The sequence below is a fragment of the Phocoena sinus genome, chromosome 5 (genome assembly GCF_008692025.1).
Source record: "Phocoena sinus isolate mPhoSin1 chromosome 5, mPhoSin1.pri, whole genome shotgun sequence".
Taxonomy (NCBI): Eukaryota; Metazoa; Chordata; class Mammalia; order Artiodactyla; family Phocoenidae; genus Phocoena; species Phocoena sinus.
The window spans coordinates 74,278,914-74,306,766 of record NC_045767.1 but is presented as its reverse complement, the minus strand read 5'-3'; the positions used below and the strand labels follow the sequence as shown (position 1 = coordinate 74,306,766).

The 27,853-nt window shown below is 35.2% G+C and overlaps 1 protein-coding gene across 32 annotated transcripts in view; it reads right to left on the bottom strand.

Annotated features, from left to right (window-relative positions):
• Positions 1–27,853, bottom strand: part of FIP1L1 (factor interacting with PAPOLA and CPSF1) — a 68,419-nt gene that overhangs the window by 38,465 nt on the left and 2,101 nt on the right. For 6 of the 32 annotated variants that reach the window (XM_032632087.1, XM_032632090.1, XM_032632116.1 and 3 more), the window contains 8 exons: positions 24,456–24,513; positions 23,280–23,383; positions 18,445–18,509; positions 17,793–17,900; positions 16,972–17,102; positions 16,612–16,680; positions 9,095–9,204; positions 2,070–2,177 (listed from right to left, as the gene is read on the bottom strand). In XM_032632087.1, coding sequence (XP_032487978.1) covers positions 2,070–2,177; positions 9,095–9,204; positions 16,612–16,680; positions 16,972–17,102; positions 17,793–17,900; positions 18,445–18,509; positions 23,280–23,383; positions 24,456–24,513 — 753 coding nt within the window. Of the gene's footprint in view, positions 1–2,069; positions 2,178–9,094; positions 9,205–16,611; positions 16,681–16,971; positions 17,103–17,792; positions 17,904–18,444; positions 18,510–23,279; positions 23,384–24,455; positions 24,514–27,853 lie in introns of all 32 variants that reach the window. The other 26 variants (XM_032632094.1, XM_032632096.1, XM_032632114.1 and 23 more) reach the window with 8 other exon arrangements.

Genomic DNA, 27,853 nt, shown 5'->3' with positions numbered 1-27,853 from the left:
AAGCTTAATAAAACAACCTAGAATTTGCAACTAATTATCTAAAAGGAGCATAGTTTAAGATTGTAAAATGAAAATAAAATACAGAAATAAATTGGACACTGGCGTAAGGTTATAGCAATCATCCATACTGCCTATTCCAATTTTCTGTGTTCATTTAAACTACTTCATTCTTCTCACTAATTCGCTTTACAAGAGTTACAAGTCTGTACAAAACAAACTTGCACCAATAAAATGTTATTGTTATATACTACAGTTAGCTTAAAGATTTAAAAACACTATAATATATAAATTAAGAGTAACAGGGTGAGAAAAGTCTGGGTCTCCAAATACAGTAATTTATGAAAAGGATCTCAACCATCATTTAATCGTTCTTTACAAAGAGGCTTAAGGAATGCTTTAAAAAAACTCCCCATTTCTCAGTTACATTAATTACAAGAGCTGGAATCTCATTTTTTATCTTATGCTATAAGAAAGTGTATGTAGCTTTCATCTACAGTTGTTTTTTCTTTTTAATTTTTAATTTTCAAAAGCACAAAATACACACTGAAAATACAGTGTCAAATTTCCTACTACCTATACTCCCTGAGACTAATCACAAAATCAGAATAGGGGGTTTTCTGAGTTACCAAACCATCTTTTGGGGCACAGGGGGCGGGGGGGCGGGTAGCGAGGGGGAAGTTATATAGTCTAAGTACTGAAATGTATCACTTTCAGATTTAAAAACTAATATTTTCCTTATAAAATGGCCAATTTATTTCAAGAAATAAGCTGTTATATCAAAAGCATAACTATTTTAAGCTAAAAATTGTAAGTCAACTGGTTTATATAAAAGAAATTTCAGATGTTAAAGTAATAGCAGCATGGGACTTCCCTGGTGGCGTAGTGGTTAAGCATCTGCCTGCCAATGCAGGGGACACGGGTTCGAGCCCTGTTTCGGGAAGATCCCACATGCCAGGGAGCAACTAAGGCTGTGCACCACAACTACCGAGCCTGCACTCTAGAGCCCGCGAGCCACAACTACTGAAGCCAGCGCACCTAGAGCCCAAGCTTCGCAACAAGAGAAGCCACCGCAATGAGAAGCCCGCGCACTGCAACAAAGAGTAGCCCGTGCTCACCACAACTAGAGAAAGCCCACGTAGCAACGAAGACCCAGCGCAGCCAAAAATAAAATACAATAAATACATAAAAAACAAAACACACATTAATACAGCATCAAGCTGCCCAGGAAGAAAGCTTTAAATTCTTTACCAACAAAAACAAACAAAACACACTCCCATATACTATTACCTTATTTAAAACTTCAAACGATAAATTAAGAAGGTATCTTAGTCTGTATTTCTAGTCAAGCAAAGTATAACTGCTTAGATTATATAGTCAAGCAAAGTATAACTGCTTATTGTTGGCAATACATTTTCATACCCTAACACACTTGCTTCTCATTACATCACTTAGGATAGAAATTATTATTCCCATTTTCACAGGCTCAGTTTACAATATCCATCCAAGGTTTGTATGCTTTGTAAATTTAAGATTTAGAACACAAACCAAAATTCTATGGAGGGTGGATTATGAATAAAAAGCATAGCAACAATAAGAGAGATAGTACTTCCTAGACCCACTTAATAGAATGGCAGGTTTATGCACTGTAGTTGGAAAATAAAGATTGGAAAGATTCAATGGCGTCCAATTTTATAGGTCCTAAAGACCGGCTCAGAGAGCTAACTTTTATTCCAGATACTGAAAAGCACCCAGGGGTTTTTGAATAGGGTATGATATGAGAAAGGAAAATTAAACCTGCAGCAAAGGGAAGGAAAACATTTATTGAGCACCCATTAGCATGGTTCCAGGCAATTTATGTTATAAAAAGCTAGAGAGACAAGGGGCGAGACATGAGGTGATAAGGGCTGATTCATAAGGTAAGTGTAAAAACCCTCAATTCTATACTGAAACAGTGTAATTCAGGGGGGAAAATGGTACAGCCTAGTCAAAATTTATTATCTTTCTAATGAGATAAAACAACACTGATGACCTAAACATCAGGAGTATCCAATGTTTAAAAATAGCCTTACCTTAGATCAGGTGATTCGGCCCTCCCATATTGATCCTGCCACTTCCCAACGCTTGAATTGGCTTTTTTGGAGGCAGTACTTGTCTGAGACTGAGAAGAGGTGCTGTTTCTGGTGAGATAAATTTTCTATGTTTTTTCTTACATACTGTTGTCTCTGACCCCCCTTGTTCTGTTTCTTTTTTCCTTGACATGCTTTTTCTAAAGTCCTTTAGCATGTTCTGATAGTATCATTCTCTTCAAGTTATATGAAATACTTGTTGTGGAACTAAGACTGCTAGTGGTATTCAAATATAGATGTCTTTGTTATCAACATTTTATTAATTCTAGAATATTTTTAGAAATACTTCTCAACATAGACAGTATGATGTCAAAATGCAGAAATGAGAAAAGAACCAAAGGCTTACTTCAGGTTATATATATTATCCAGAAATAAATTTCAGTGCTTTTACAAATTAATAACATTAATTTCTGCAGTTTCATAAAACCTTATTTGAAATGTTGGTATTTCTTTCCCTAATTCTTCAATAATAGAAATAAATATTGTTAGTGTAACCAGTTAACAGCAACATTCTGTGTTTCATAAAAGCCTATATTAAATATATATTTCATTAAAATTCAATTTCAGAATAATTAAAGTCTTTCAAAGTAAAATTCTAAAAAGAGTTAATTTTATCCCTGGTGTTCACCTATATACACTCTTGCCAATCCTTTAAAGGAGTAATAAGACACTCTTTCAAAGTAACAGGAAAAACATGTTTATGTAGCTGCTTATTTATGTAAAAAAAAAAAAACAACACAGGAAGAACAAGCCAGTAACTAGATGAAATGAAATTGTTTATTGACAGGAGTGAAAAAAATTGCAAAAAGAATGACTAATCTGAGTATACTTTTGCATAGTCTTGCCTTTGGAACTATGTTAAATGTTCTAGATATGTAGAAAGTAAGTCAATAAGCATGGAGGAAAAGAAATGCTAATACTGAAAAGAAACAGAAACAATGGATCAAATTATCTTTTAAGTGACTAATACATATAACCACTCTGAAGGAAATTTTTGAACACAATATTTTGACTATTATACCCTCAATCTAAGAAAAAGAAAAATTGAAAGAAATCTTGAACTCTATTTAATAGGTTTGTTTTTTGTAATGGTAGGTGCACAGTTCTAATCTATTTTGTGTGTATTTCAGTATTAAGCAAATGAGTGTATATATTGAACTTGCTGGAACTAGGTTCTCACTGTGGGAAAAAGGAAGATGCAATACAAAATAGGGAAAGAGGAGTAGAACCTGTGGTGTCAAGCTAGAAGTAGAAGAAACATGACTATATGATTAAAATTTTATAAAAATAACATATATATGGCAATTTCACATTAAAATTGCTTGCTTTTTCCTAGCTGAGTGCTGAAAAGACCTAGAAATAGTGACACCCCAACAGCAATGAGCGTAACTACTGCCAAGACCGTGGTTTCTAATTACCATTTCCCACTAAAAAGCATCAGGATTCCTTCAAGAAATGGCTGCCTTCTAGGGAAGGGGCAGGGAAAGTACAACATAAGACTGAAACATCAGAAAATAAAGAAATCCTCAAAAAAAGATGATGGGGACATGTCAAAAGGTCAGAGGAGCCAGTCTGAAGAGGCTCCCATGGACCAAATCTGGAACAATTTGAGCATCAATATGAATTACAGTACATATATATGTGTGTATACATATACGTGTGTGTGTGTGTATGTGTATATATATAGTTTACATACCCCATTTATAAGCCACACACACAAACTCTCTCACACATAAAATAAAAATTAATGAGTCTAACAATAAATAAGTAGGTGAGGGAGGTGGAAAAGCTCATTTTTAAAGTAGAATGCCAACTAATAAATGTAACAGGAATAACAGAGTTAGACAATGACTATTTTCAGTCATTACAGTAATAATTGACTAAATCAAAAACGGACATTAAAATTCATGGAAAGTTCAAAGACAAACGGAATATTTATGCAGTCTCCTCACAGATTACTTATTTATACAGTAACTTTGCAGAAACGCAAAGGACACCACCACGACTAAGTAATTAAAGTTATCACCACTAAAAACGGGACAAACTGACATCATGTACCTACAAGCTGATTCACTGAGAACACCACATTACTTATGTAGTATTCCTGCCCCCAAAGCAAAGCCTGAATCTAATAACGTGGGAACATCAAGCAAACCCAGACTGAAGGATGATTTACAAAATAACCAGACTGTACTCTTCAAGTCAATGTCAACAAATACAAAGAATGTTCAAGAAGCTGTCCCAGATCAAAAAAGAATAAAGAGATAAAGGAGTTAATTGTAATGAATAATCCTGGACTAAATCCTAAATCAAGGAGGAAAGAAAAGAACTGCCATGAAAGATATTATTGAAATAATCAGCAAAATTTATGGCTTGTATATATTAAAGTACTGATTCATTATGAGATGTTCTGACATTGATTAACTGTTTCCTATAATTACGGAACACAATGTCTTTGTTCTTAGGAAATATATGCTTAAGTATTCAGGGGTAAAAGGGCACAATGTCTACAATCAGCATTCAAATGGTTCAGGAAAAAAATATTTTTGAGAAATTATAAAGCAAATATGGCAAAATGTTAATAACTGGTGAATCTGAGTGAACAGTGTATAGACTTTAATACTTTTCTTGCAACTCTTTCTAAGTTTGAATTTTTTTCAAAATAAAACATTAAAAAATGAAAACAATAAATGAAGGGGGCACAAGAGGGGCTTCTGGTAGTAATGGTAATATTCTGCTTATTGATCTATATGAAAACTTTTAAAGATTAAAAAAACATTCTGATACATCAAATATTAACAATTTGCTGGGCGGTACAGAAAGTTAGAAATCCAACATTCCTACTGATAAAGTACAAAGAAGCATTAAAAATTTTTTTTCTTTGCAAACATACCAGTAGCCATTTATATGTTAATATGGCAATCTAAGATTTTAAACAACAGGAATACGGTGATTAGGTCAGTAGTACACTTCATTACTGCTAAATATTTGCTGTAGTCTCTATTATGACTTACATGACATTACTGTCTTCTCCCTAAAGTCAATAAAATTTTACTTTTAAAAACACCTAATTTCCATAAATACAAAGACTAAAATGGAAATACTTTATAAATATAAAGAATAAAACACAGATATTTATTTAGGGAAATACTTCACAGTGGCTGAGAAGTATCCTTTTGATCAAGCGAAGATGAGTCCAGAAAACAAACTTTCCTAATGAGCAATGAGTACTGTTCTCTGCATCCCAAAGTGACAGTATTAACATGCTGCGTCTGTTTCTACAAACTGTGGTGGTAATTATCCATTCTTTTCAGCATAAGTGATGAATCTGCTAATTTCTGTCATTTTTTTTTTTTTACTTCCTTCTTACTGTGCCTTATCCACCGGTGTCCTCCCATCACTCCTTATCCATCTCTCCTTCATCTCTCCTTAGATCCATGATCCATCATTATAATCACTCTCTCAAGTACACTCTCACCTTCCTTGCCCCTCTCTCCGTTGGGCATATTTGCCTGGTATAACTTCAACCCCTGCTAAATCCAACTCTAGCTACTCTTCATGAACACATGAATACCTGACAAGGGAAAGACAAACACACCCAAACAAGCTGACTTGTTTCATTTTCAACCTCTGGCCACTAACCTCAAGAAAAGTTGGAAATGTACAGTCTCTCCCCGTGTCATAAATTTTTCACTCTGCTCATTCCCATCAGCATATAAAAATGCTGTGATTTCTCCCACCTGGAAAAGAAAAGCCATCTCTTCACCCCACACTTCCCTCCAGGTAACTGCCTAGCAATCCTGCTCCTTTCCCCCAGGTTTATCCACACACTTCTAAATAACTATTTCAGACCTTCTCCTCTCCTCTCAAACATTCAACACCCTCTTGCACTATTCTCACTTTCACCAGATAAGTCTGCATTCTATGCTGCTGGGAAAAACTGAAGCAATCAGAAAGAGAACTTTCAGTTGTTTCCATCACCATTAACCACCCACCTACCTTCACCTGCCCTTCCTCCTATTACAATGAGTGAATTGCCCATGCTTCTCTTTAAGGCTAAATCCTCCTCTTGCATATTGCATCCCACCCCCTCTGACCTTCTTAAGGACACTGCTCTAACAACTGTCCCTTCTCAATTCTTGCATCATCAATTTTCCCCTCTAGTAACTCATTCTCATAAATATAAAAACATGCTGTAATTTCTTTCATTTTGGCAAAAAACCCTCCTCCTGACCCCACATTTCCCTCCAGATACTGTCCCATTTCTCTGCCCCCTCAAAAGAGAGAAAAGAAAAAAAAAAGAAAAAAACTCAAAAAATTGTTCATTCTAATTCCTTTCCTCCTATTCTCTCTTGAATCCATTCCACAAAGTCTTTTTTTAAATCTTCACCTTATACCACTGAAAACGTCCTGGTCAGAATCACCACAACCTTTGCATTTAAAATCCAAGTCATTCCCAGTCCTCTTCTTCTTGGCCAATCAATATTATTTGATAGTTAAAACACTCTTCCTATTTTGAAACACACCCTTTTCAAGATATACACTGGGTTTTCCTATTTCATTAGTCATTTTTCTCTACTTGTCTCCTCTTACTGTTCCATCCTTATTTTTCTGACCTGCATGGAAGTGCCTCAAGGCTCTGTCTTCTTACTACTTCTCTAGTAATACTTACCTCATTTACAATCTAATTCAATTTCACAGATTCATTTAAGTACTATTTAAACACTGATCACTCCCAGATTTGTACCTCCAGTCCATACCTTTCCCCTTACTCCAGATCTATTTATCCACTTCCCATGCAAATATTCCACTTGTATAACTAGTAGGCATCTCAATTTTATCAGGTTCGAAACTGAACTTTTGGTCTCCTCCCTCCAAAAATCATTCCTCCTATAGTCTTTTCTGCCTCAGATATAAAAGATCTTTTGTGTCTTTTGAAATGTGTCCAGTATCTGACTGCGTCTCACCATCTGCACCACTACCACCGTGGTCTAAGTTACCATTATTTCTTGTCTAGATAACTGTTATAGCCTCCTAACTGGCCTCCCCATTACTGCCCTTAATTCCTCTGTAGTCTGAGCTTAATAAAGCAGTTAAATTGAGACTTTAAAAACCTAAATCAGATTATTTCATTCCTCTGCTCAAAATCTGATGGTGACTCCCCATATATTCACTTACAGGGAAAGCCAAAACACTTATATAATGGCACAATGTCCTACATAATCTGGCCCAAATTTTTAAAAAAGAGGGGAGGAGGTGGAAGTGGGCAAAACACAGAAAAACTGCTATTGATTTTTAAAAGTTCAATTAGTTTAATTATGATAATAACAAACATCCATAGAATATTTATTATGTATGTACCACTGTGCTAAACACCTTACATAAATTAATCCATTTAATATACATAACTATCCAGTGAGGGTATTATGTAGTATTATTACTGTATTTTATAGATTAAGAAATGAAAGAACAAGAAGATTGGGCGATGTGCCCAATACACACCAGCTAGTAATACACAGCTAGTGTAATTCACAGCTAGTAAGTAACAGAGCTAGAATTTGAGCCAGAAGTCTGGCTCTAGAGTCCAAGCTCTTAATATCATTCTAGAATGTAGAACACCATAAACTCAATGAATGAAGGTTGGCCTCTTTTAAAATATGAAAAAAAAAAGAGAATACTACAAATTAAAAGAATCAATATTCCTCAGCTATCATAACTTCTTAGACAAACACTTTTATGAGATTGCATTTGGTTTAAAAAACCTTATTTGGAAAAGTCCATGACTAGCAATTGTTTTTCTGTTTTTTGTTTTAGTCATTTTTCCCCTTATGTTTTTTTTTTAAACATCTTTATTGGAGTATAATTGCTTTACAATGCTGTATTATAGTTTCTGCTGTATAACAAAGTGAATCAGCTATATGTATACATATATCCCCATATCCCCTCCCTCTTACGTCTCCCTTCCACCGTCCCTATCCCATCCCTCTATGTGGTCACAAAGCACCAAGCTGATCTCCCTGTGCTATGCAGCTGCTTTCCACTCGCTACCTATTTTACATTTGGTAGTGTATACATGCATGACTAGAAATTGTTAAGAAGAGACAGTCAAAATCTGAGATGGCTTTACGATATTGAATTTTGGCTGAAAGTTTCAAAAATCTTTATTTTAGGGCTAAATTACAAGTTTTCTTTCTGCATTCATATAGTATGAAATATCAGAATGACAAAATCAGGAAACTACATAAATTAAATTTAAGTAAGTAACACAAAAGGTAAATGATCTGGCTGAGAACTCGTAATAGTTGAGTTACTGACTTGTTTCAGGCTCAGAGAAATAACTGGTTTAAGTCATCTTTAACCCAAGATTAAACTGCTGACATAAAACTTCCCTAGTCTTGGCTTATCCTTTACCATTTTCCTGGTAATGGGCTAATCACTTGTTATGTTTAAGTTAAAAGGACATTTGCCAACATCTTTGCCTCTTACAGTTGGTACCCTGTAGAACTCAAAGTTAGGTATTATCACAACAAACCAAAGAAAGAAAAGAAAATGGTTTTAATTTGAAAAATTTCTCAGGCTGAAATTTCTACAACCTCTTTTACTAAAATCAGTGAAACATCTTTAGGCCAGTATATCCAGATTTAGGAAGTTCAATAATTCTTTATGTAAGAATAATAAGCACAGAAAACAGTGCAACCTTTGCTGTCACCACCTGTCCTGAATGTGAGACTGTTGTTTCTTTATATATACATATAACTATATTCCACTGTTCATTTCTTGCTTACCTAGATTTTTTTTAGATGAAATAGCACCCAGAAGAGTTTTTCACAAAGAATTCATTTTGTACTAAAACCAAGTAGAATGTTCCAGTTTTGTGGTATATCATTCAGAGTTTTTATACTTCATATAGCACTAAAGGTGAAGATACCGATGCCTTCAATAAACTGAATCATCAATATCTCACTAACCTGCTTGGTGGGAGTCCAGTCTTGAACAAAGAAGGAGGAGAAGTAAACTCAGCTTTTGTAGATGGAAGCGCTGTTTCCTTCTCTGAATTTCCAGTTCTTCCCTGCTGTACCTTAAAAAAAAGGGTTATTAGCTTGTTTAATTCAATGGAACACTCAAACCTAATACAGTAAAGATGTTAAAATAAATTCATAACATTTCATTTGAAATTAAATATGAAGAGTGCTTCGCTGCCCAGTATATAATAAAATTAAACTTATTTTAGAACAGCATTAGGTGAAAGGCACCAAAGATGGATTATGGGACCAAAATGTTCCCAACTAGTAAAAAGTTCAAATTAATGTCACTTAAAAGTCCAATAAACTATAACTCTTAAGGACTTTCATAAATTCCCTCAGATCATTATAAATAAGTCCAAGATACTCAGTTAAGACTCCATGTTTCAGAGTTCAAGAAAGGCCTTGAAGAATTCAGTATACCCAGAAGCCTGACGTCAGTCATCTGTCTCCTTAATCCCTCTTCTCACTCTTTACGTTCACTTTCAAACCAGTTATCTACTTACTTCATAATTTCTCCCATATTTGCCCATCCTTTGTGCTCCTGTCAGATCCTCTGAAGTACGGTCCAGTCATATTCCTTTAGACTGGTGAAAATCTTCTTTATGCTCTTTTGCTTTTATACTCACCTTCCTATCTTAAAAATCGTCATTAATTTATTAAATTTAAATAAAGTTCAAGTTGCCCTATACTTACATAACATCACTATATCTTAGGCCCTATTTAAATTCTACTGTCCCTGTTCAGTCTAAATTCAGCATCACTCTCCTTCCCTATGAGGCAAAGGCCAAGAGAATTCAGACACCTTGACTCTGATACATTCAAACCACTGATTCAATTCCAGAAACCATCTACCTCTCAGATAAACATTATGTGGAACTCATTTTCAAATAAGGTATTAATGTTTATACTAATTATATGAGGGATGATAAGGATCAGCACTAAGACACTGATGAGAGAAAGAAAGAAACAGATTTGTTAGACATCTGACAGGTAAAACTGACCCAATGTGGTGACAGGGGAAATAAACATGATTTATTCATCAAACATTTATTGACTACCTATTATGTACTGGAAACTGAGACCACAGAGAAATACAACAAAATTCCAGACTGTGGGAAAAGACAGGCACAAACCACCAAAGCAATACAACAACTGTTATGAAAAAAAATATCCCTGGGATAAAAGATACTATGAGAACACAGAAGAAGAAATGCACTATTCTTCCTGGGGATGTCAGGAATACTCAGAGTTGACACTACGGTCTCAACTGTTCCCCTGAGCTCTAATAATTTACACCCAGCTTCTCACATGTCTTCTAAGCATCTCAAACTTACATGGCCAAAATAAAGCTACTGATTTCCCGCTATCCCCCAATCTGATCCTCCCCAAGTCTTCTTCCTATGAATAAATGGCACCAAGTTGCTCAAGAAAATAAAAACAGAAACAAAACTAGCAATGATCCAATACATATGAACAATCAATGTCAACTTTACCTTGACAATATATACCAAATTCAACCACTTACCATTCTGTCCACTCCTAAAACTCAGGTCAAACCCACCACCACATCTCATTTGTTCTATTACACTGTGTCTCTGCTTTGACCTTACCTCTCTAAAATCCGTCCTCTGTACACAGCCAAAGCAATCTTATTAAAAATATAAATCAGCTCATGTCTCTCCCCTGCTCAAAATTCTCCAATAGGGGCTTCCCTGATGGCGCAGTGGTTGAGAGTCCGCCTGCCAATGCAGGGCACATGGGTTCGTGCCCTGGTCCGGGAAGATCCCACATGCCGCGGAGCGGCTGGGCCCATGAGCCATGGCCGCTGAGCCTGCGCGTCCGGAGCCTGTGCTCCGCAACGGGAGAGGCCACAACAGTGAGAGGCCCGTGTACAGCAAAAAAAAAAAAAAAAAAAAATTCTCCAATAACTTTCCGATGCAAACAAAATAAAACCTAAACTTATCACGGCCTACAAGGATTTATGGTATGGGCCCTGCCTACCTCTCCAACTTTGTTTTCCTCTATTCCTCCCCAACTTATCTTAACTACGCCCAGTCACAATGGCCTTTCTTCTTGTTCTTTTTAACAGATAAGTTCCTCCTTTATGAGGGCTTTTGCACTAGATGTTCATTCTGCTTTAAAAGATCATCATGGCTCAAGTATTGTTCAAATGTCTCCTTGAAGTGGCCAATCCCAATCTCTATCATATTATCTCTATCATAACATTTTGCATTTTATTCATAAAATTTCTCACATTATCTTAAGTCCTCTTATTTTATGTTTATTGTCTGCCTGCTGCCACTATAACATAGGATCTCTGAAGACATGGAAGGATACAAATCTGTATCCTAAGTGCCTAAATACACTGCCTGGCATGTAATGAGTGCTCAAATATATTTGCTATTTGATTGGCTTTGGGATTCAGCTTTAAATGTCACTTCTTTAAAGTCTTTCATAGAACATGGAGTTTATATAATTTTTGGCATGATAATCTAATTACTACCTATCTTTCCCATTAAGTCAGATAAACTCTTAAGACCACAAAGTCTATGTCTATAATGCTTACCTCCCCTCTCCACCCAAGCCTAAGACACTTCCTGGCATAGACAATGCTCAATTAAAAGTTGGGATCTGGAGAGCAACTGGAACCCTAGTACTGGAGCAGAGCAGCAAATCTGGTCTCACAGAAAGGGAGCTCTACTGGGCACCAGAAGGCCTGGATTCTAGTCTCTGCTCTTGAGGCTTTGAGAAAGTCTTTAATCCTTCTATCCCTATTATCAAATACCAGTAACAACTACTCAGTCTATCTCATCAAGCTCTTGTGATGACCAGGTGAGATAATGGGAAACCACTTTATAAACGTGGGGTATTAATGTTATTCTGTCAAAAACTACATAAAGATGAATATCTCTGGAAAGGCAATTCAAAGAAAGTAATAAAGATAATGTTAAATCTTAAAAATAAACAAACACGTAAGTAAACAAATAAATAATAAAAATTGGGAAGGAGGAAGGGAGAAGGGTTGGAAAGAGGTAGAAAGAGGGGCAAGAGATTACAAATTAAAGAGTATTTACAATAGGGGAAAAAGTGAGAAAAGGTATCAGGAAGACAAGATACATTTTCAAACATGTAAAACTTGCTTGTGTTTCCTAACTTAGTTTTCCTTTCTTGTTAATTTCTTCATAATATACTTATTATAGTAAACAATTCTGAAAATCTTCACCATTTTAGCAACCCTCCTAATCAACCTGCATTATCATTATCACTTTGTCTTCAGATGTTGCACTCAGCATTACAGACTCAAAACTTGTTTAATCACAACATAATGAGATTATTTTTTCCACATGATCTAATATTTTAAGAAATGACTGTAAGATATTATGACTTATTTTATAAAAACAAATTATCATATTTTTACTCAAATTTGCTGAAACTTAATTATTTTGTAAAACTTCCTTCAACTGCCCTTCACAGCATTATTTATAAAAGTTTAATACTACAAAATAATATCTAAAAAGAAATTACTGTGAAACACCCAAATAATGGATTATGCAACTATTTATAAAGTGTTATTTATCAAAAAACTTTAATAACCTAGGAAAACATTTACATGTTAAGATGAAAAAAGAAAAAATAGAAAATCACATAAATTATTTATTACAATTTTGTTTCAACCCACAAGAACAAAAAGACTGGGAAGGCAACAGAAGTTAGGACTTTGAAGGCAGACAAAAAAATAGTAACTGAGCAGACCAAAGAATCTGAATCCTAAGTCAGCAATGAGAAAGCAAAGACATACTGATTTTCACAGCAAGACCCACAAAGATTCAGGAATTGACAACTCTAGCTCCCAGAACATTTCAAGCAGCCAAATATAAATATAAACCCTCTAGGCAGGATACTAGAATGCCTTCTCTGAAAACTCAGATTATCACAAAAAGAAAAAACAAAAAGTAAAACAAAGATAAAGATACTGACATCGGAGACTGTGAGAAAAACTTAGCCCTACAGTAAAGCCTACAGTCAACAAGTTCTACCCACATGCACAGAGCTTCCAATCACCTTTTCAGCGGCCCAGTTAATAATGGGCAAGGATCAACAAATACTTGAGAAAAGTCAAAGTCAGAAGCCCAAAACAACAAACTTAAAGATGAACTTGTAGAAAACAGACCATGCACAAAAAGAAAACCTAACAGAAACAATCTAACATTAAGATCTTCTGAAAGATAGAGGGAGGAAAAAATACTGCATTACTGCATGCATGAATACGAATAGGTTAAAGTTAAATACTGAAGGAAAATCTTCTTGGATATTCAAAAATACAATAGCAGAAATGAAAAAGTGAACAGAAGCATTCTGAGGCTGAAGAAATCTCCCAGATAATGGAAAACAAAGAGAAAGGAGAAGAGAAAAACTAAGAAAATTAAAGGAACCAGCATAAGGAGGTCTAATTTTTGAATAAGAGGTCCAAAAGGCAGATGAAAGCAGAGAAAAAGTAAAAATAATAATAATAATAATAACAAAGTAAGAAAAGATCCCAGAAATGAAGGATATGTACTTCCAGATTAAAAAGGTACAAATGAAAGCTTGGTACAATGACTGATAACAGACCAAGACACATGCTTATGAAATTCACAACACTAGTGACAAAACTCATACATGCTTCCACAGAGGAAAAAAAACATCTATGCAGGTGTGCACCCATTCTCACTAGTCACTCCTCTCTTGCCCTAACCCCAAATTATGTAGTTATACAACTGCTTTTGTACCCAATTGAGTGATTTTATTTTTATACTTATTAAATTTCATCTTTCATTTTGCTAAAAAATATATTAAAAATCTTTTATATTAAAGTATATCAAAAGACTTTAAGAATGTTAAAATGTTGATAAGTCACTTGAGACACTTCCATAATAAACACATGGCAGTTCACTTGTACTATTCTACCTGTTAGAATGTTTGAAAATTTACTTAATAAAAAGTAAAAAAAAAAATTACTTTAAAGATGCTGATGAGTTGCCTCTCACTTGACTAAGGATGAAAAAATATCTTTGTAGTAGATATGAAAATAACTTAAAATTTTGATTCTTAAATTTGTTCCTTTGTCCATCCACCAGTATCAGTCTGGGTCTTTCTTCATTTCATACCTATAGTACTCCAACAGCTCCCATTCTAGTCTCTGTCTCCCTTTTTCCCTCTTACATTCTATAGCTTACCCTGGTACCAGTTCTTTTTCTAAAAACCAGATTTGCTCATACTATTCTCCTACCCAAAAACTTTCAAATGGCTTCCTACTGCCCATACATATGTCTGCAAGCTAGTTTTAGATTAAGATCTTTCTCATCATTTCTACCATTTCCAGGCTTCTCTCCTCTATGTCTCATCTACCCCAACTCTCCTTTAATGCTATCTGGTTTTGTTCACATTGCTCTCTCTGCCTACAATGTTCTATACTCCTCTGTCTCCTACTAATGAAAACTCACTCATTTTTCACTTATCACATCCCATTTGAATCCTTCTAGACTCTGCAATGCAGGATAACCCAATCTCTCCTCTGAACTCCCTACTGCATTTTATCAATACAACATTAACACTTGTCACAATACATCATGGTTATTAGTTCACATGTACACATCATTCAGATCATGAGCTCCTTGAATACAAAGACCCTCTTTTACTGTAGCATCTAGCACAGTGCTGGGCACACTGAAGGTACTCAGATACATCAAGAAAGCTGGGCAAGCTTTTTTCCTTCTATCTCTTTCTCACCAATCCTAATAATTATAGTTCAAATGGTAGATAAGTGGACAAGAGCTTGGACTTCATCCAACCACACCATACACTGCTGCCAGAATACTGTTACTATAAGTCACTCTCCTGATCACTAACAGGGAGTAATTCCTCCAATTCATCTTTCTGGTTTCTAGGCTTTCTAAAATTAAACCACACTCTACAAAGCCAAGTCTTCTGTTCTTCTCCAGAAATAACTCTCTGATCCAATAAAGCTGATTTCTTAACTAATTTGACTATACCTGTTAAATTCAAGTCCTTATTCATTCAGAATTAAATAAATCAGAATTGAACAATGACATCCTCTCACATGATCAAAAGAAACTTCAAAATAATTTTTCAGTAGACTATGTATGTAACTTATTCACAGTGGCTACCTTCAATAAGAGACCAGACCCTAACAGTTTCTTTTTATCCTTTAGTTTTAGAAGTTTACTGCAAAAAGACAAAGCATAGAGAAGCTGGCAGTTTAAAAAGGCAGTTCTCATTTCTGTTAGAAGAAAATTATAAGCACCATTGCAAACAAACTATTTCCTCATCAAGATAACTTTTCTAACTATTCATTGCAATCATGAAAAACAATATATTCAATGTCTCAATAAGTAGATATCACCAAAAAGAACTTGATGACCATTTAAAATAAGATAGACATCATCACACACTTTCAAAATATTTACAGCAGAACAAGAACCAAATACTTACCCAAAGTAGGATGTAAATTAAAATTAAATTCTCTATACAGAACTGTGTCCAGCAGAGCGGCTACATCTGCGGATATAGCACATGCATTGCATAAGGCAGTATTTTGGTGGACTGGGCTGTAGCCCCAAACGGGACACAGAGAAGTTCCTGCCCACAAAAGTTCCCTGGGTATGTAACCCAATCTAAAAGTCACTCCCAGTCTTCATCCCAGTGTCACTCAATACAAGAATCAAGAATTAAGAATTAAGGTAAAGGAAGAAGAGTTTACAATCAGATTTTGAAAAAAGTTTGTAGGCTGCTGTGTATCACACAAGTATGAAAATATATTATTATTCTTGGGACTGATCCTATGGAATGGAGAAGCCAGAAGTCAGACTTGATACCCAAGTCGTATCAACCTGCAAGTCCCTCATTAAACCTGCTCCTTTTAATATTAATTTAAAAAATCAATGACTTTACCCTAATTTTGTTGAGTCTTTCTTGGCGACTGGCAAAGAACACCTAAGATTCCTGAGCCATCTTAAACTGCAGAAGACATTACACCAATGATTTCAGTCTCATACAGATAATAAGCAGTATGTCATCTACCTTACCATTTTTTAACAGAAAATTAGGACAAATAAGTCTCCAATTCTGATAAAGATTATAGCGGGATCTACAATGAGTGCTTAGCCTGTTGGCATGAACTTTTATATCCTACAAGCAAACACACACTTGACTCAAAATAAAATCACAACATATAGCAAGAATAGTTTTACTTTGCATTTGTTAGTATAATAGGCTATAATTCACATGCTTGCAAAAGTGGAGATAAAACAACAATCAGCAAATTTGTAAGTCACCAGGAAGCTGAAGGTTTGGAAAAAAGGTAGCTATTTCCACTTTAATCTTGTCCCTCGAGTAGTGGTATGGGAGCAGACTCAAGAACAAAAAATGAGAGCAACCAAGGATAATTTACTAAAATTCACCTTAAAAAGATTGAATCTGCCATCTTGGATCTCTGCACCTGGTGTAACTTCCATAGTACAGTCTTCGGCCTAAGTTAAATAACATATTCCCCATTAAGATACCACATAACTTTTAATTGATAGGCCACATAAAGACAAACCAGCTGTGGCTAGTCTGTGAATTGAAACTAAAAACATCAGATAATCATTAATATGAAACTGTGAAAGGGAAGGAAGGGAAAAAAAACAAACAAGGTAAAATGGAATTTTTAAACTATCATATAGCATTTAACCACCTTTATAGGGAAAAACTGATGTATTTAGGGAGTAAAACTGGGATGGTAGAAAAGGCTGGGGTATTTTGGAATATTTACTAATTACCGTAATTTTATTTGTAGTAGAGGTAACTGGTATAACTTCCAGTCCCATTCGTATCCTCTTTTGTTTTTCACAGTAAGCTTTCCAGGTATCTTCATTAAACCCATAATTAAAATAATCAGAAAGATCAGCACCTAAAGATAAAACACACTTTTAGTATACGAATATTTCAATTCTATTTTTATGCAGCACATAAAATATAATAAACTGTAAAAATAAATTTAGAGTTCTATTAGTCTCATCTAATTTTACCAATTCTCCCAATTACTACCATAAAGCAACAGGACTATATAAATTTTTGATCAAAATTACCCCCTTTAGAAATGGCATTATAGGGTAAGCTGGGACAAAGTGAGAGAGTGGCATGGACATATATACACTACCAAACGTAACTTAGCTAGCTAGTGCGAAGCAGCCGCATAGCGCAGGGAGATCAGCTCGTGCTTTGTGACCACCTAGAGGGTTGGGATAGGGAGGGTGAGAGGGAGGGAGATGCAAGAGGGAAGAGATATGGGGACATATGTATATGTATAACTGATGCACTTTGTTATAAAGGAGAAACACACCATCGCAAAGCAATTATACTCCAATAAAGATGTTAAAAAAAAAGAATTGGCATTATAATAAAACAATATGCAAGTCTACTTTTATACAATGCTAGGCCACCTGTAAGATTTAATAATACAGGTTATTACTCATGTGCTTAAGATAATGAAAATTACATTTAAAAAATAATATTCTAAACTGATGCTAAAAAAAACCTTTTCTAATAATAGTTTAGACTAAAAATCTTTTGAAACTGATATAATCCACAATAATCTTACCAGGTTTACGCCATGGTTTATCTTCAAAAGAATCCAAATCTACCTCCAAAAGGGGCACCCCATTAATGCTTCCAGGTGCATCAAGATCTACTCCTTTGACTTTCGTTCCTACTTTAGAAAATTACAAAATGGTGAAGGAACTATATTAATAAGAAGCTGAGAGATACCAGAGACAAACAGAAAACAATGACACCTTTTTACTACTATTAGCACTAAATACGGCCAAGATTCCAAACAGAGTAGTAATGGTTACCACAAATAAAAAGTGAGGTCAAAGTTTATGGTGTAGCTATAAGATAAAATAGAGAGATTAGAGACTTTTTTATAATAAGGGATTCCTGTACCAAGAAGTTAATTTCCATGTTTTAAATCATTGTCTTTGTACAGTCTGTGAACTGTAAGAAAGGGTTGTAGAACCAAAAAACAACGGCAACAACAAAAAACCGCCCCCCCCACACGACAGGAACCCTATGTGACCCACACAGCCTAAACTATTCATTATCTAGCCATTTATAGAAAAGTGCCCATTCTATGATATATGGTCAAAAACTGCTCTTTTTAATTGAGCTGTAATAGCTATTAAAATCTATTCATGACCTATTCAGATATATGCCCTATTTTCTATTGATGCAACTGCAAATACAAATTTTACCTGTAGTTCCATAAACTCTTCCTCCTGTCTTGATGTTAAGATTTACAGGTGCTGTACCGTAACTCCTAAAAGCAAAATCAAAAAAATTATCCTGAGATGCTTAAAGTAAACAAAAGCAGAATATATTCAATATGTACACATAAATTATATACACATATTAACTAGATAGACTGACACTAACTCAAACATTTTAGAAAATGTTTTAAACTAATTTAAAAAGCCTGTCACTTGCTTAATAGAAGATAAAAAAATATTTTTTAAAAGTCTCACTAATTTTCCATCTCAAAAACCTACCCGCGATTAACTCAATACCCCACTCTAACAAACTTTCGAGAAATTTGGCTGGAAAGGGAAGAATAGTTCACATGCCTTGTTTTCACTTCCTTGCCTCCCAGTCATTCAACTGGACTTGTGAAAACTCACTGCTTCTGGTCTGCCTAACAATTTCCATCTTTTGCCTCCAATGTATTAAATTTATGAGACCTAGGTTATTCTGCTTAAAAAAATAAGGATATTCAATAAAATATTCAAATAATTGTATAAAGATCCACTACTATAAATGCAAGATGAAGGAGCCTAAAATAAACTGTCACTGTCAAGTTGTACTATCATTACCAACTTGAAAGGTTTAATCATCTCATTGACTAATTCTCTAATAAGTGCTTAAGCACCAGCAACACATCACATATAGTTCTAAGCCAAGGAGAGAGGATGAGGAGCTGGACAAATATGCTTCCTGCCGCATGATGCTTACATTTCAACAAGCTAAATTCAGCACAGCCAAAGCACTTTGAGGTATCTATATATGATGTACAAAAGTCCTAGCTGTTCGAAAGTCAATATACAAAAACCAAGGACTGTCTCCAAATGGTCCTCCTACAGAACTGCTAAAGGATAAACCAAAACAGTATTTATAAAAGGCTTACCATAGTTCATTAAATGAACTTCTTTGCTTCCCACCCAGCTACTTTCCTTCCTTCCCCATTCTGACCTTTAAAACATTACTTTTCTTTTTTAATGCCTCCAAGCCTTCACATTCATTGTGTGTAAAGAACCTCAGCTGTCTGGAAAGCTGCGCTTAAGTAAATCTGATACCACCGTTCAATAGCACCCACCATGAGGTCTCAGGCTTCTCTAGGGGCTAGATCCTATATACTTGGATGTCTACAAAAACTTAAAAATAAATGTATCAAAAAATTTTATCTTAACCTGCTCCTCCCACCTCACCCATATATGGTAATACACTGTTATATACAGACACTGAACTACTCTAGAAAGCTCCAAGTCACTGAATCCTTTGTCTCCCTTTCCATCTACAACCAACCCATTACCCATGTTATTTCCATTTATTATTCACTCAAATATATTGAATTCTTCCATCTATCCCTATATTACTGCTGCTGGTTTAGTTTCGACTATCATCCCATCTGGATGATTACTTCAAATCTATTAACTAAGTTCTATCTAGTCCATCTCAACTACTACTGCTAGAGTTATATTTTCAAACAATGTGACCTGCCTAAAAACCTTTAAGGGTTCCATGATAGCACGGCAAAAACATCCTAACTCCCCTCTTCTGTGGTTTCAAGCATCCTCTCTCATCTACCTTATCCTCCAGTCTTGTGGTTCGTCTAAGTCATGCTTCCACTACATCTAAGTAGTTTCCTCTGCCAAAATCATCAGTCCTCTTCCTTCTGTCTCGACAATTATTCAAAAAAATTCATATATTACCTCCTCTAGGATCTTCTCTTCAACACATGCACTTTTAGCAACTGTCCTCTCAAAGCTTTCCAATCACCCTGTACATGTTTCTATTCAAGCACTTACACTGCAAGGAAAGTATCTGCTCACACGTCTATCTCCCTCACTACTTTTGATAAATAAGGACAATTGATATTCCCATCATCAATTATTAGAGTGCCAAACAAACTGCCTTTGAAAAGTGTTAATGAATGAGCGGCTGAATTTCAAAGATACAGCTAAGAAACCACTCCTCTATACAAGGTAAGTTATTCCTACCCTAAGATTTGATTTTCCTCATACCTTACTTACAGATACAATAAACTCTGTAACAAAAGTATGTCACTTAAAAGAAATTCTAGTCTTTACCTTCTAACAGCTTATAATAAACCAATTTAGTATTGTTCCTTGAAAACAATTTGCTCTTTAAATTTGCCTCTGAAATGCTGTGCACAAAGTAAATATTCATCAAATTTTATTTTCTCCCTGGCTTTCTTTCACTTATCAATGGATATATCTTGAGATATTAAGGTTAAACAAGCTTTATACGCTTCAGAAAGATCTGTAACTTACTTTGAAATGCATAAAAAATACAAAATAAGGGGACTTCTCTGGAGGCACAATGGTTAAGACTCCACGCTCCCAATGCAGGGGGCCCTAGTTCGATCCCTGGTCAGGGAACTAGATCCCACATGCAAGCCTCAACTAAGTCGTTGCATCCCACAACTAAGGAGCCCATGTGCCGCAACTAAGAAGCCGGCAAGCCGCAACTAAGACCCAGCACAACTAAATAAATAAATAAATAATTTTAAAAAAGAAATACAAAATAAAAAAGATGGATTGATGAGTGGGTGGAGGCATGGAGATAGGCAGGTAGGTAGATAGATAGGTGATAAAGCAAACACAGCAAAATGTAAATTGTATAATCCAGGTGATGAGTAAATAAATGGGTGTTCACATCAGTTCCTTAAACTTCGAGTGTTCGAAAATTTTCGTAATCAATGTTGAGAAAAAAAAGTTCAAAGACAATTGTGTTTTTAACACGCAGTCAATTTAGTGAATAAACACTTACTACTTACTATATTTAAGGCAATGTAAGGAATAGGAAAATTCATAAACCACTCAAAGAATTTAGAATCTAAAGGTAATAAACATGTGCAAACATAATTCAATCCATGAAACCGGAAATTTTGTTATAAGAAATAAAGTTCAGATAAAGTACTATGGGAGTCTATATGTATTTAATATTTGCATGCAAGTCCCACCCCAAAATTGGTCATATTAATAAAAAGTAATCACCATTTGCTTTAATTGTTCTGTACTTGAAAATACAAATAATTTTATATTAAATATAAGTATTTACTAAATATGCAATTGATTATTATAGTATTATGTTAGTGTTCCTTCTGCATAATGCAGATGGATAAAAGCCTATTAGCATAAAGGCTTACTAATATCATAGCTCAACACTAATTATTTACTTTAACTGGGGATGAGGAGAACATCAAGAGTTATCCTAACTTGAATAATTTAGTCTCTTCTCAAACCTGCTCCCTAAAAAAGTTGCTAGGGTCTTAAAATTACATCAGCAGTCATTATTATAATGCAAAACTGATTATGACAACTGAATTACCTTTAAGCTCCTTGAAATAACTTTTGAAAAAATTTCTCTACTGAAGAAATAAAAAATTCAAAAGGATTTATGTATATATTGGTTCATTTCAGATAAGGCTACTTAATGAACTATAGTGCAATTAATGAAAAGTTTACTTTATATTCCCAACGCACTAGTACCACATCATACATCCAATCTGAAAAGGATAGAGAAAACGTCAACTCATATTTTACCACCATAACAAAATCACAATATGTACTTTATTCCCTTCCAATCTTTCTGTAAGATTCTTTATGTGCTCAATGAGTCAATGACAGGCCATTCACTTGATCCAGCTTTACAGACTATAAACTTTGAGACAACCTATTGGCATAAATAGCATACAGGATAATTAACCACTTGAAAAATACACTATGAAAAGCAAAAAGAAATACTTTTGATATTGTTTTTATCAGACAAAAAAAATTAAAAACCTAAACTGAAGTCTGGATAAGTAATAAAATGTAAGAACAATATAGATGTAAACAGCAAATTAAGGTTTTCTAATTCTACTTGAAGAATCTGGGGACTTCCCTGGTGGTCCAGTGGTTAAGAATCTGCCTTCCAATGCAAGGGATTCAGGTTGTATCCCTGGTAGGGGAACTAAGATCCCACATGCCACAGGGCAACTAAGCCCGCGCACTGCTACTAAGCCCGCATGATGCAACTAGAGAAGCCCGCGTACTGCAATGAAGAGCCCATGCGCCTCAACGAAGATTCCGCGTGCCACAACTAAGACCTAACGCAGCCAAATAAACAAACAAACAAACAAAAAAATCTGGGGCTTCCCTTGTGGCACAGTGGTTGAGAGTCCGCCTGCCGATGCAGGGGACGCAGGTTCGAGCCCCAGTCTGGGAGGATATCACATGCCGTGGAGCGGCTGGGCCCGTGAGCCATGGCTGCTGAGCCTGCGCGTCCGGAGCCTGTGCTCCACAATGGGAGAGGCCACAACAGTGAGAGGCCTGTGCACCACCCCAAAAAAAAAAAATCTGTATCACTCAATTCATTTGTAAAAACATTTCAATTTCAGGAATCAAAAACTGCTGCTTCCATGTAACTTTACCTAATTAACTTTATGTTTAAGAAAAAAATATTTTCATGGTGAAATTCCTTTTAGTCATGAGATATATTGATACTTGATATATAACACTGTATTAATTTTAGGTAAACAACATAATGATTTGATATATATATAAACTGCCAAAATGATTACAATAAGTTTAGTTAACATCCATCACCAAAGATAGTTACAAGTATTTTTTTCTTATGTCAACAGCTTTTACCTACTGTCTTAGCAACTCATCACGTGAAATTTTAACGAGTTCTTTCATATCATGGTAAGATGAAAAAATGTAATAACATTGGAATCAACCACCAATTGTTTGATATAGACACACTACCTTTGATTTAAGCACACAGTTGTTACTTAAAAATAACTTACCCATACTGTGGTGCTCCCGTTTTAATGTCTCCTATAGTGACATGAACATCATCCTCATCATCATCACTGTCGCTATCACTATCGTCTTCAGTCTCTGTCACTTTCTATATCAACATAAACAACCACAAAATACACTCAATAATCCATTTCAACGTCTGATATAAATAACTGAAAAGGTAACCATTTTGCATTTTTTGAGCTAATTCTAGAGAAAAAGTTCTACTACCTACTTCAACTCATTTACAACTTTGATGTTTTGCAATGATAAAAAGGGATAAGAATGTGAAGTAAACCCTTTTTTCAACATTGTCTGTTTGTAAATAACACATGTATTTTTTCCTACTATTTATAACTGCTCCTCTTGCACAAAGGATCTAAGGCAATGTACTAAAATACCTAGAAGATATTTTTAAAATATTTGAGGAATTCTTAGCAAAAAGAACATGAAGGTAAAGGGAAAACAACTAATTTTAAGGGTCACAGTGTCACCGTTAAAAGCACCAAATAGTTAAAAAGCAGCTCACTTATTCTTGACATTCATGTACACATAGAAAAGGTCCTGCGTGCAAATGACTGAGGGAATACTTTGTTTCTATGAGTAAAAGTAGGGACATTTGTGAAAGCTTTATTTTGGCTCTAAAAGGCTGTTCTGTGCTTAGTCACATAATAGTAAATTTAAAAAGTAGATCACCAAGGCTAAATACTTTTTTGTATACAAGTTCAAGCTTGCAGAATAAGAATTTCCTTCTTTTTACAAGATTAAAACGTTAAAATACTCATGGGACCGATGATTTGTTCACCCCCCAAAATATCACTTTTAACAGGCATGAGGTCAGACTGTCATTTATATAAAAAATAATTTTTGCTAAAAAACTTGAGTTGAAAAACTCAATGTCTGCTTTGAAAACCAGGCTCACCCAGTGGTCAATTGACCTTGGTAGCAACAAACATCAAGCCTTTGCACATGCCCCATTTCATCTGAACTCTCCTCCCACTATTTCTTCTCATGGTTACACTTTTTTGACGGCACCAGATGACACAGGAGATATAAAAGGGGCCCGATTATGCAAAATATTGGCAGTCATGTTAAATTCTGGTTTTCTTCCTAAGTGAACGGGAAGCTATTGATAAAGATTTTAAACAGATAAGTAACCAGATCTCAAAGCCTTATGTTACCGGTTTAGGTACGCCATTTTCAGGAGTTTCATCTTCAATTCCCGATGGAGGGTTAGCACTATAACAACAAAAATAAGTACACAACTGGTATTACTTTTCTGAAGTACAGACGGAGCATGCTAGTATTTTTAATCTATGTCTGATAGTTTCCTGAAATTACTGTCTCCACCAGAGACGAAAAAAGATGGTAAAAACTGCCTGTCCTATTCTGCTATTCCTAATGCCCTACATAAAACGTGTACACTCAACACTGGAAGTAGAATGGAATTGCCTCCACAATTTGTTAACGAGGCCAAATTTGCAACTTGACGGTGGGGTATAATTTGAGTTTTTACATTTTTAAAATATGCATCATACTTGATCAATTTTATTTATCCTAAAACTACACTGAACTTCAAGGTACCCTAGGAATTGCCAAGGGCTATGTAACACACAGTTTCCTCTTTTCCCTGGTGCCCAAGGAACTCAGATGTGCAGTATGATGACGTTAACTCAGTACTGAGTTAACACACATGCTTCTTCCTAGTTTTCTGTTTCATCTGTCTTATTGGATATATGTCCTTTGTTGTATAAAAAACAAATTTTAAGATTTAAAAAAAAGTTTACTTTCATGTAAAGACTGCCTTCCAATTTGACACTAAGGAGGTCCAGACCTAATTTTGATGCATTAAAAAATAATTACTTTTTTAAAGCCAGTTAATACTTGAATTTGCCCTGTTACAACAAAATTGACATATAACAATAAACACTTATTCTCAAGAGACTCAAGCATGTGGCCATTAACCATGAAATAAAACTTCTAGTACCACGGTGCAAATGGTTCCTTATATTTTTAATAATTATGATTTTGAAAGTGGGAATTAACCATTAACCTCATTTTATAGATGAAGAAATTGAAATACAAGGCAACTGACAATTATTTAGTAGCATTTCTAGGGAAAATGTCCAGATGTTGATATAGTGCAAAGCTGTTTTCACTGGGTTTCTGCTAATCTCTTCTAAACTTCACTTTTTGTCAAGTAGTTTCTATATAAACCAATTTAATCTCTATAGTGGTATTCTGTAACACAATCTCCAAACAAAGCAAAATGAAGGACAAAACCTGAAAACTTATCTGTTAAATTTTCATAGTTCTAATGCTTGACCCTCCCCCCCAAAAAATGCAATTATAATTATTCAGTGCATTTCTCAGATGTAAGTTGAGCTTGTTCTTTATGTCACAAAACAGTATGTTTTGCCACAACTTTGAAATAAAACAAGACAATCAGAGACAGCACAGTGCAATGGCTAAGAACAGTTTTAACAATGGGCCAATCACAAAGAAGCTGGGGAAAACTAATAGCAAAGACTCGGCTCAGTTAGGGCAACGAAGTAGGTACTGCACTGGATAGTAGAACACAGGTTTGGCAGAGCTCTCTTCCCCAATAGACTTTTGAAAGTTTTAATTCTCTATCACCATTAAAACACTAGAAACATGATAAAATTATAAGCTTTATCTAGAAAAATAACATTTTAAGGGTAGATCTTTTCCTTTGGATGAAATAAACTTAATAGCTTTCCAAATAAAATGTTAATAAGGAATATGAAGACATTTTGACAGTGATAGGGAAGGGAGAAGGGTTCCTCTCCAATCAATTTAATCAAGCTGTGTATTGAGGAATTAAGGAATATTTAATCAGAAAATAAGCTTCAAGAATTATAGCCAAGAATATTAACAAAGTAAAATAAAAATTAGTTCACAAAAATGTATATCTGATTGTTATCATTAATTTCTTGATCAACTGAAAAATCAGAGTATGAAGAAATATTACTTTCATAACTATTAAACTACACAAATCCCAACTCTGTGGTTAACTAAAAGTAGGGTTTGGAACTGGGTTGGATATATCCATTTCAAAACTAAATGACAAGGGTTTCCCTAGTGGTCCAGTGGTTAAGACTCCAAGCTTCCACTGCAGGGGGTGGGGGTTCGATCCCAGGGGGATGTTCTGCATGCCACCAAAGGCGGACAAAAACAAAAAACCAAAAACCAAAAAACCCTAAATGACAAGATTTCAGATGATACAGCAATGAATAAAATAAATAAATAAATAAAAACAAAAAAATTCTTCCAACATAGGGTTTTGTTTTTTTTTTTTTTTTTTGCAGTACAAGGGCCTCTCACTGTTGTGGCCTCTCCCGTTGCGGAGCACAGGCTCCGGACACGCAGGCTCAGCGGCCATGGCTCACGGGCCAGCCGCTCCACGGCATGTGGGATCTTCCCGGACCGGGGCACGAACCCACGTCCCCTGCATCGGCAGGCAGACTCTCAACCACTGCGCCACCAGGGAAGTCCTATAGGGGTATTTTTAAGCAAGGAACAATAATCTCAGCACCCCCTGAGCTGTTTCCACTTCTCACTTCTTCCCTCCATTAACTTTTTAAAAAATAACAGCTTTGAGATACAATTCATGTACCACACAATCCACTCATTTGAAGTGTACTACTGAAAGGTTAAGTATATTTACAGAATGGTGTATGTATGTATGTATCTATCTAATTCCAGAACATTTTCATCACCCCACAAAGAAACCTTATATATTTGTAGTCGCTCTCCATTTTCCCCTGTCCTGGTAACTACTACTTTCTGTCTCTTTGGATGTACCTATTGTGTACATCTAATATAATAAGAAACACAAAATGTAGTTCTTTGTGACCGGCTTCTTTCATTTAGCATGTTTTCAAGGTTCATCCATGTTGTAACACATATCAGTACTTCATTTCTGTTTACTGCCAAATAGTATTTCACTGTATGGATATACCACTTTTCTAAATCTATCCATTTGATGGACACTTGGGTTATTTCCATTTTTTGGCTATTATGAATAATGCTGCTATATATGGTAGCTCTACGTTTAACCTTTAGAGGAACTATCAGACTGTTTTCCATAATAGTTGCACCATTTTACAATCTTACCATCAGTGTATAAGGGTTCCAATTTCTCCGTATCTTCACAAGCACCTGTTAACTATCTGTCTTTTTGATTACAGCCATCCTAGTGGGTGTGAAGTCGTTTCCTCCCCTCTTTTTAAACCCAAATATTCTTTAAAAGTCCTTTTTGTAATCACGCCTCCCCCACTATAAGACACTAAGGCATCTGGTCAGTGATGTCAGCATATCCATGTACTTGTACCCATGAGCGATTCTGAAATTTAGAATAAGTTTCTGGCTCCCTGATATGTTCTGTAAATGATACTCAGACCTTTCTAGTAATCTAACAAAGGCAATCAATCTTATAACAAATTCATTAATTCCACTTCGAATTTTAAATAAATATGAAACATTGAAATTATAACCACAATGCATTACACCATCAAAAATATTAAGTTGTAAAAGTAGTTACTCAAGGAATTCTTTA